This window comes from Mizuhopecten yessoensis, unplaced genomic scaffold (genome assembly GCF_002113885.1).
Source record: "Mizuhopecten yessoensis strain PY_sf001 unplaced genomic scaffold, ASM211388v2 scaffold821, whole genome shotgun sequence".
In the NCBI taxonomy this organism is placed as follows: domain Eukaryota; kingdom Metazoa; phylum Mollusca; class Bivalvia; order Pectinida; family Pectinidae; genus Mizuhopecten; species Mizuhopecten yessoensis.
In genome coordinates, this window is record NW_018403738.1 from 14,036 (window position 1) to 24,436 (window position 10,401).

The 10,401-nt window shown below is 34.1% G+C and overlaps 1 protein-coding gene across 1 annotated transcript in view; it reads right to left on the reverse strand.

Annotated features, from left to right (window-relative positions):
• Nucleotides 1–239: 239 nt before the first annotated feature.
• LOC110453121 (M protein, serotype 5-like) overlaps nucleotides 240–10,401 on the reverse strand; it is a 14,712-nt gene continuing 4,550 nt past the window's right edge. Inside the window, exons 2-10 of the mRNA XM_021501959.1 lie at nucleotides 10,220–10,397; nucleotides 9,768–9,956; nucleotides 9,344–9,532; nucleotides 8,757–8,945; nucleotides 7,748–7,933; nucleotides 6,963–7,151; nucleotides 5,952–6,011; nucleotides 5,372–5,599; nucleotides 240–4,586 (exon numbers count right to left, since the gene is read on the reverse strand). Coding sequence (XP_021357634.1) covers nucleotides 4,375–4,586; nucleotides 5,372–5,599; nucleotides 5,952–6,011; nucleotides 6,963–7,151; nucleotides 7,748–7,933; nucleotides 8,757–8,945; nucleotides 9,344–9,532; nucleotides 9,768–9,956; nucleotides 10,220–10,397 — 1,620 coding nt within the window. The 3' untranslated portion in view covers nucleotides 240–4,374. The remainder of the gene's footprint in view (nucleotides 4,587–5,371; nucleotides 5,600–5,951; nucleotides 6,012–6,962; nucleotides 7,152–7,747; nucleotides 7,934–8,756; nucleotides 8,946–9,343; nucleotides 9,533–9,767; nucleotides 9,957–10,219; nucleotides 10,398–10,401) is intronic.

The window sequence follows — 10,401 nt, forward strand, 5'->3', positions numbered from 1 at the left end:
TAGTTTCGTACAAAAAGGCGGAAAAATTGAAAAAATATATACTGTCAGGGTACTTTATTTAGCGCACTCAAATTTGTGTCCATCATAGAATTTCAACAGATTATTGCATTGATGAATTGGCAAATCAATTTACAAAAACTTTAATTGTCGCAATCAAAATATAGCGCAATATTTGAATAACAAAAACAATAATAGCGCTAAACTTGTACGCTTACAGTACATTTTTTTTTTAAAAAAAATTTAATCCCATTTATTTTTATCTTCATCTTACAACAATGTTTAAACAGATAAGTGTTGTCTCCTTTCTTAATTATGAGAACTTTTTGTTGGATAAAGTTTTCATAAGAGTTGTTTCCTTTCAAATGAATATATATAAATGTGTGGAATTATTTAAGAATATAACGGCCTCAAACTTGTGCAATCGACTTCAGATATATATATACAACCAAAATGAAACATAATTTAACACAACCGAAACAATTTAGCTGAGCATGCCTACAGGTTTTCCCATCAATTTTTTCTGATGAGCTTTCTTTTATAAAATATACTTTATCTTTGTGCACTAGGACACAATATCACTCTCCGAATATGGTATCAACAATTTATTATATGAGACAATTAATTGTACATGTAGAAGTTAGTTAGTGAACTTCTATAAAAAGATTGATTTATCCGATAGAGAGTAACGCGCTCGACAGCATTAACAGTAACTGTTTCGAGTTTTGTGTTCATATTGTGAAGCATTTTTGTCAGATTCGTTACATACACATTACCCAGTAACATTTCTATGTCGTATTGTTGACAAACCAACACGCACATGTATACTAGTGTATAACCGGTGTAACTATAATTAATACCGCAGCATTGGAATGTTCATACACGATATGCCAATGATAACACGAAAATATGGATGGCATGTGTATAAGGATTGGTCGAGGGTCATTAAAAAATCGCGTGAACAAAAACGTAATTCAAGCGCAAAAGTTTTGCAAAAAAAAGAAAGATTAACACAGGTCTTCTGCTTCATTGACGACATCCGACATGTACTTTTAAACCAAAGACAAGCCATGGCCATGTAAGATTGATAAGCAGAAAACAGATGGACAGATGTAAATCATTGCCAAACACTGTCAGTATCAGCATACAAATTGGTGTATCTTTATGGTGTTAAAGTGACGTAATGCAAATTAATGGAACGATGACATATAAAAACTCGTATTTACATTGTGATAAAACACATATGGAATCCAAAAAAATAGTTGAGACATTAGAGAAATTAAAACACATTTCAACTAACTATCTGATCGCTTTCATAATTGTAAGCTTGTTTCCAATTTATGAAATATTAACATCTCATATCAATGTAAGAAATTTAATAAATTGTGACTTATTCCACTATTGCAATATACATATAAGGCAAATATTGGAGTGAAAAATAGGACTTTGAATTTCTGGAAAGATGCTAAATGCATCAAAATCAGCTGAAATAGGGATAAGTGTGAAAATATTTTTATCGTTTACTCAACCGAACCAACATATGGTATTCCATTGTTTTTCCTTTTTTCGTTCATTCATATATTATTGTTTTTCAAAGAAAAATGGTAACTATACTCAACATTTGTAAGAAGGATTTTATTGTACTGCATTTAGCAATTACGACATAAATAAATTAACACAAAATACGTTGACCTCTTGTGATACAGATTATAGACTGTAAACGGCTAAACGCTGTAGTACACCTTCTCCCTGTTTACCTTTTCTTCTGAGGATTGAAACACTCTTCTAAACACAGGTTTAATGATGATTATGTACCTTTTAATGTGCAGATGCTCAGTATATATCGAATATATAGATTCTGTAAGACAGTATTGTGGATAATCAAAAGTATAAATTAATGGACTTACATCTGTATCAGGTTAATCGATTGCCTTTGTTAATAACAATCATACGTATTTCAATTTTACAGAAAAAATAAACAATGTAAAATCATCAAACTAAAGTGAGAAATGTTGACGCATTTTTGAAGCGGATATTATCAAGAAAAAGTTACAAATATAAGTGTAGATATGCATACACAGTTTTATGACATAGCGTCGGCACACAACGAAAAAACCCAGGCCAACAATGTTTTAAAATATAAAATCACTATCAATCCTTGAAAGTTTATCTGATCTGTGATTTAACTTATAGAATTATTTTTTTGCGATTGAAATTATTCAATTTTGTAAAATGTACTTTACAAGCTTTTTGACTGTGCTGGTGGACTGTCAGTTCTGGAGGTTACCTGTAGCCTTGTAGCTGAGCTTAATCTGGCAGGGTTTGACTGTGCTGGTGGACTGTCAGTTCTGGAGGTTACCTGTAGCCTTGTAGCTGAGGTTACCTGTAGCCTTGTAGCTGAACTTAATCTGGCAGGGTTTACATATACATGTACTAGTTTAAGCATTAATCATCTTCTGCAACCAAATGCAATAAAGCATTTTCTTTTGTATGTTTTGGAATGCTAAAGGGATGAACTTTTGATTCTGTTGATCTTAAGTTTCCCTGTTGAGCTCTAAACTGACAAAACAGCCATTTGATAAAGTAAAAAATATGTATTTTTTATACTTTCTTCTACAAAGAAGCGCTTTACTTCTTCGTATTTCTAGATTTTATCGAAACGAATAGACCAATAGTCACAAAAATACGAAGTATCGGTAACATCTTTACAAAACTGCATAACTATCATTCAAGAAAGCCAGGAATCAATTAACCTAATTACCATGCACGATGTTATAAAGAACCCACCAAAATTTGGTGATCATATCATTATTTATAACTACTATCTATGGACTTTATATACCAGCAGACCTAATTATAATGGATAGACAAATATATTACTACAAAATAAAATGTATGTTGATTTCATCAGTCCAATACGTACATACTCATATTATATCCATTACTAAATAGTTATTTATATATATAATTATTTTACATCATATGCATGAAGTCTAGAAATAAACAGTACTGTTCATTTATTTTTATGGTAACATATTGTCTAAAAAAGTTTCTCACGCTAAATATGTTACTGGTTTCTAATGAATAATTATTGACAGTAAGTAAAATCTTTATAATTATAATATCAATCCATTATGTCCATATATCTACCACCAATGGAGGCTATAAGCATGTTGTCCAATCCTTTTGACAGTGTTACATTCTTCTTTGTCAATAAATTTTGTTGAAATTGAACCCACCAGACTTACTGGACGTTTCCGGAAGGGCACGTGTTTCTAGCATAACATGTGGTGTCTGTCATGTTGCCGTACGCTTAATCAAAAAATATAAGCAGGACAAAAATAAGATTAAAACAAACTAACAGGCTAAAGACTGATCTATCAAGAAATTATTACATTCAGACTTTCAATTAGGAGTAGTAGATTAAGAAATAATCAACATATGTGCGTGTATTATTGTCTAATAAATAAAGGGGTTGAGCAAATATTGGGAAAATAAATAACGAAGGCCGATTATGGCCTGAGTTGATAATTTTTCCAACATTTTTGAACCCCGAGATAAACATTCCACTATAATATATAAGCATATGTTGAATATATCTATTCTATACGGAAGAACATTAGGGCCATGTAGAAAACAAATCAATTTCGTTTTTCCGTGTTAATAACTATAAATTTCAAGATAATAACTCGAAATTTTGACTTAATAAGTCTAAAAGTGTGGCTTAACGCCAGGTCGCCCCAATATATAAAAATCCATTTCTTTGAATTTCGAGTTTTTATCACGACATTTCGAGTTATTAAGTCGAAAACTAAATTATTATTTTTTCTACATGACCCTTATGCTCACCCGTAATTCTACCAAGTGAATTGTAACGAAATCCTTTTTCCTGTCTACCACAGTGTCCATACGCTTTTCATAAGAAAGGCGACCTAGATAACCTTATTATTCAAATTAGGTTGGGTTTTTTCGCCCGCTAACGTTTGTCAAGTGATGCCTTTCTTTCTTAGTTTCACAACAGGCTGCGCGTTTTTATTATTTCTGACCCCGTGGGCAGATGTCCTATTTAACCTGGTTTCATTTGGGAAAGAGTTTTGTTTTAATTTTCAGTCGCCATTCTGTCGAGAAACGATAAACAATAAACAATGACTGACGTCATGCTAGATGTTTATGAGCAAATGAAGAATTGCTAAATCGGTTTATGTATTCGATACTAGCAGTCATATAATATTATATTGAGTTGATTTTGGTCTTAGATACAAAACACATTCTGATAGACCGCATATCGTTGTGACAATTGTAAATATTTCATCATTAAAATACCAATACAGATATCAACTTGTCTAACACAATTATATTCTTTCCTCAACAACATTTTCAAAATTTCTTTAGAACAGTTATTATTTTGTCAACAGCAGTGATGTTGAAATCGCATTCGCACAAACCAATGTCGCTGCTGAACACCATATCAATGATCCCGCCAAGTTGTCGTAGCTCACTTCCGGTAGCACGAAGACTGTTAGGTGTCAGTGTTGATAGACTTTCTTTAGTGGTGTGATGTAGTACAATCATATATACGTCTCGACCACCTGAAACAAGTTATGCTTCTAAGTTTCATATCAACTTTTTTTTTTTTTTTTTTAAACAACAATGTGAATATGTTGACTTACTATTAACGATGTATTCGATGATTACAGTGTATAGAAGCGTATTATTTTATATTTTTAATGCCATATTTGCATTATAACATGCAAAGAAAATTACATGACACGGCAAGTACTAGTACCCGATATTCACGTCATCTTACAGTACTTCATACCAGGAAATTAAAATACTGATGTATGTGTTTCTCTTGCACCTTTTTTATGGATTGTTGGGATATTAATTTATCACGTGATGTTATGCTTTGTTTCTAAAAGTCTATGATGTGACGAACAACATGACTTGTTCGTGTAATTCATTTTGGTTGGAAGCCGAAAGAAAAAAATGTTTATGACAAAGTTCACATAGGCAATGATTACACAAAGCAAAGGTTTTAACAGAAATTTAGTGTGAGTTCATTGATAATACACAGTCAAGGTCGAGGTTTTAAAACATGCATTGATATCCGCAGTAATCGGGAAAACTTATTAGAAATAGCAAACATGTTTTTTAAAATCATGAGTAACTTTTAAATAGCTAATTCAGTGGAGCTAACTTTAGTACGTAATATACGGCGAATGGCGTATTCCTGGAGTCCAAAGTTCATTATGTATAATAACATGGTTATATTGGTTTCTTCTTAAAACTCTGCTGCTATTCACTCATCACTCATTTTAGTTTCGTCCACCGATTGGCTCTGTATAATTCAGATTATTCACTTCTGAAGAATTACCTTTCGGCCCTTCCAAGGCATCCGGAATATTTTTCCCGACCTTCGAACTCAGGCAGACTACAAACAAGGGCCCTTTGGATACATCTGTTGATGTCTCATGAAGCACAATGGAAAAATCAAAACTTCTCGAATCAGGTCTCCGGCCTAGCTGTCTCTTCAGCTCCTTGGTAACCATGTCCACCATTGTTTTCCCCATACCACTTTGGCTGGTACGTAGTAATTTCATCACTATAGCAACAAAATAACAGTGATACATTATTCTACCCCNAAACTAAATATCAATTGCAATACGAAGAAGTTATTGACGGTTAAAGTATATGATATTGCAGATCGAATTTTTGTTGTGTACTGTTTAAGGCCCTGTAAAGTTGTTGTATATTATATCATATTATTATGAATATACAAAACTTAAAAGGGAAACAGGAGATATACTTCATACAAAATACGGATAAATGCTATCGTTGGCCGTATTTAAACAGTACTTTTGAATACCAGGTTAAATTCAGAAGTAAGACATGGACGGCAAAATCAGCTTTCATCGGTCAACTTTTCTATTTTTCGGTAGGCAATAAAAACTTACCCAATACTTTCCTTTTGAAACGTCGACTTTCTTCCAACAGCGATTGTTCATCCTTTTTCACTTTGTAAAGAGAGTAAATACAAGTATAACAAGAAATTCAAAAGTAATAAGTTTAACAAATTATTCAATGTTTTTTATGGTAGTCAAACTATTTGATCCGAGGTGATGGAAGTTGATAAAGTGCTTTATTGCACCTCTGGTGAAGTATTTGTAATTATATCATGCAATGTGCTGCTACGGGGATTATTTAAGTACAGATGTATGATGTAGTGTATTTCAGTTTTGGCATTCTGTATCTATTATTAAATTTCAAAAGTGCAATCACATTCGTGTGTGTTAGGTTCTTCTTTCAAGATATGGGGTTGTAGACTCTGCTGCTTGAGTTTATAGTCCCCTGGGTTTGCCGTAACCTTGATTGCAACAATATTCTCTTGTAAGCATTTCTTTTCAATTCCAACCCGCTATTACTCATGAAAATAATATGGTTTGAAACTAATATGGTTGCAACCTCGAGGTGTTATTGTCCACACAGCCGAGCTTAGTTAAGAAATGAAAATGAGTACAAAGATAACACAAAAAAACCTAACACAGACATATATAATCAACACAAAGATTTCCAAAAAGCTGCATATACATATGTTCCCTATGAAAACAAGTGACCTTTGGAAAACAATCAGTTGATCCGTCCTTGAACTGGTATAATTTGAACCCCCGCTACCTAAGAATGCTTTCAGCCAGTTATCATTGGTATACAATTCTTTTAAGACAAGAAGGCACCTAAAGCAACATGGCCTAAATGTCATTTTAAGTCCCGCTTAGCAGTCCCTTCATTTGCACAATTTTGATTCGCTGCCACCTAGGTACATGTTAGCTTCCAGTCAAGTTTGGTTAAATTCTAGATTAAGAAAAAGAATTCGTTTTAAGAAATTATTGAGGGACGCACGGACGGCACGTGACGTACTGCATAAGCTAATGAATAAACATCAATATTATTGAATAGCATCGCCTTACCCAGTTCTCCTATCAACCTATCAATGCCTCTCTGAAGACCCTCAGTGGTCGAAGACATCTCGTCAATGGTACCTTTGAGGGAACGTGTCTTGTCCAGTATTGATTTTCTCTCTGTCTCTAGTTGAGATTTGTCTTTTCCATTTTCCTCATTTTCCCTTTGCACTTTGTCAAGCTCACCTTGCGTTTCCTCTTTTTGCACATGAAAGGTCAATGGATTTGATATACAAATTGTGAAACAAATCATAATAATATCCCTTCTAACAACGTATCTTATTGGATTGTATTGAATGCATGAGCAAGGTGCGTTAGCGTCATTGTTATCCTTGTGTGTTTTTTTGCTTAAATTACTATTGTCCTTTTGGTAGAGAAACAGAATTCTTTGATTCTACGGTGGTCGGGTGGTGCACTGGAAAGCGCACTTGCCTTTAACTAGACCGGCTGGGGTTCGATTCCCTGATCGGACGTAAAACGGTATGGGGTCATCTGCCCGACCACGTGGGTTTTCTCCGGGCACTCCGGTTTCCTCCCACATTAGGACCCCGAGCGCTAACATCCAGGCCAACAGGAGGGATTAATATAAGTTGTAAAATCTTAATTCATAATTGTTGTAAAATAAAATAAGATGTATCCGATAAGATAAATATAAGATAGTAGGATGTATATACAAACGTCATTGCACATATTGTTAACAATGCCATTATTAGAACAAAACAAAATGCAACTAATACAAATTATATAACTTATCAGTTATCTAGGTTTAAATCATGCTGCAAGATTAATCATACCGAGTTCTCCTGTCAACCTATCGATGTCTCGCTGTAGACCCTCCATGGCGGATGTCTTTTCCTTATTTGTCTTATCGAGGGATCCTGTCTGATCCTGTAAAGTGTATTTCTCTGTCTGAAGTTTTTTCTCTCCAACATACCCCTCGTTTTCCTCTTGACCTTTACCAAGGTCACCTTGTTTTTCCTCTGTTAGAAAAACAAATAGTAAATACAGTTCAAAGTTTCCACGCACAGTGTTACTTTCCTTCATTGTAAAAGTAAACAAAAATATACTACAGATATTATTTAGTAGTTTCGCGTATTACTTCATGTATTAATATGTTAAACGCACAATCGATCGCCCCATTGTGGGATAAAACACGCACATATGTGCGATATGAGATATCGTTTGATCGATATTACGGAATGAAAAATCCGGAAGGCTCGAAAAAATAAGTTACATCGTATATTTGTTTAATATGTATATTTTGTACTAAATGAATCCTTTAGTGCACATTTCATATCAATAAAACGACTGTAAACTATCAAGTAGGAGTACACAAACGTAGAAAATTGAATGGAGTCGATTGCCGATGAGGGTTCATCGATGATTGACAGTTGTCATGACACTACTTGATTTACCTGTGTTAATAATGTCCTTTACATATTCCTTACATTTTGCACAATCACGCTGCTTCTTCTCTTGTAACAGACTAAACGTTATATACTTATCATAACATCTGACATGCATACTGTATACCAGGCAATTTTCGCTGTAGTGTCATTTTCGCCTTTTTCAAATCTAACTATAAAGGTAAAGACAAGAATGTAGTTTTTGACGGGAAAAGAGAATGGTCTGTTTGATTTTATAACAGCCATCTTATTCTCAAAAACAAATCATTACAAACTTTATTTGACGGGTCTATACATTTCATATCAATTTCAAAAAATAAACAAAAACCAAATCCTAGACAGTATTAAAAGGCCATTATATGATTCTTAGCCTAATTATTGGAAAGCATATTCCTACCTTGCTCTCCCGACATTTTCTCAATGTTCTGCTGTTGAATCTTTAATGTAGATGATAATTCTTCATTGGTCTTATTAAGAGAGTATGCCTGGTCCTCTAGTGTCTGTCTGCCTGTCTGTAGTTGTGCTACTTCTCTCACATACTCTTCGTTCTCCTGTTGTCTTTTGTTAAAATCACCCTGCTTATTTTCTGTAAGCAGATGAACGTTTAAGTGTAGGTAAAATATTAATCGCTATATATGTCATGCTTATTCGTTCTATTTTTGAACATCACTAGAATCTCCTTCTGACTTTTGTCAAAATCACTCTGCTTCTCCTCTTTAAACAAATGTAGGTAACATATTAATCGTTACATGTGTCATGCCTTTTTGAAATTTCAATGATTTAATTATTATATTTCTACGTTAAAATTCACTATATTCAAGAAGTTTGTTTTAAGATGCAGAATAACGCATCAATAGATATGCTTTTGCATTTAGTACAAACAAACCCTTAAACTGATACAATGCCGGCATCAATTCTGAATATCAAAAAAATCTGTCATTTTGTTATGTAATTTGTTAAGTCAATCTTCAGGAATATTCATACCGAGTTCCACTGCCAACCTATCGATGTCTCGCTGTAGACCCTCCACGGTGGATGATAACTCTTCAGTAGTCCTGGTAAGGGAGCGTGTTTGGTCCTGTAGTGTCTGTCTGTCTGTCTGTAGTTGTGCTACTTCTCTCACATACTCTTCTTTCTCCTGTTGACTTTTGTCAAAATCACCCTGCTTCTTTTCTGTAAGCAGATGCACGTTTTAGTGTAGGTAATATATTAATCGCTACATATGTCATGCTTAATCGTTCTATTTGTTAAACATCACTAGAAGCACCTGCTGCATAATGCGTTGACAAACGGATATACTTTTGCAACAAAACCGTTACGCTGATAAAACGAAAGAGTCAAATCTAAAAAACAAAATCTGTTCTGTTGTTATGTCAATTTTTAAGTCAAGCTACAGGATTATTCATACCAAGTTCCTCTATCAACCTATCGATGTCTTGCTGTAGACCCTCCACGGTGGATGATAATTCTTCATTAGTCCTGGTAAGGGAGCTTGTCTGGGCTTCTAGTGTTTGTCTCTCTGTCTGTAGTTGTGATAGTTGTTTTACATACTCCTGTTTTTCCTTTTGAACTGTGTCGAAAACACCCTGCTTCTCTCCTGTATAGAGATGAAATTTCAATGTTTGTAATATACAAATCTAACATCTGTCATGTTAAGTCATTCTATGTTTAAACATCACAAGAAACACCTATTTAAATGCTTTGTTTTCTTATGCAGTATAACACGTTGACAGATACATTTTTGCATTTAGTACCAACAAAACCGTTACGCTGAAACAACGAGCGCATCAAATTTGAATACAATAAAATCTGTTCTGTTGTTATGTCAAGCATTAAGTAAATCTACAGGATTATTCATACCGAGTTCCACTGCCAACCTATTGATGTTTCGCTGAAGACCCGCCACGGTGGATGATAACTCTTCATTAGTCCTGGTAAGGGAGCATGTCTGGTCCTCTAGTGTCTGTCTGTCTGTCTGTAGTTGTGCTACTGCTCTTACATACTCTTCTTTCTCCTGTTGACTTTTGTCAAAATCACCCTGC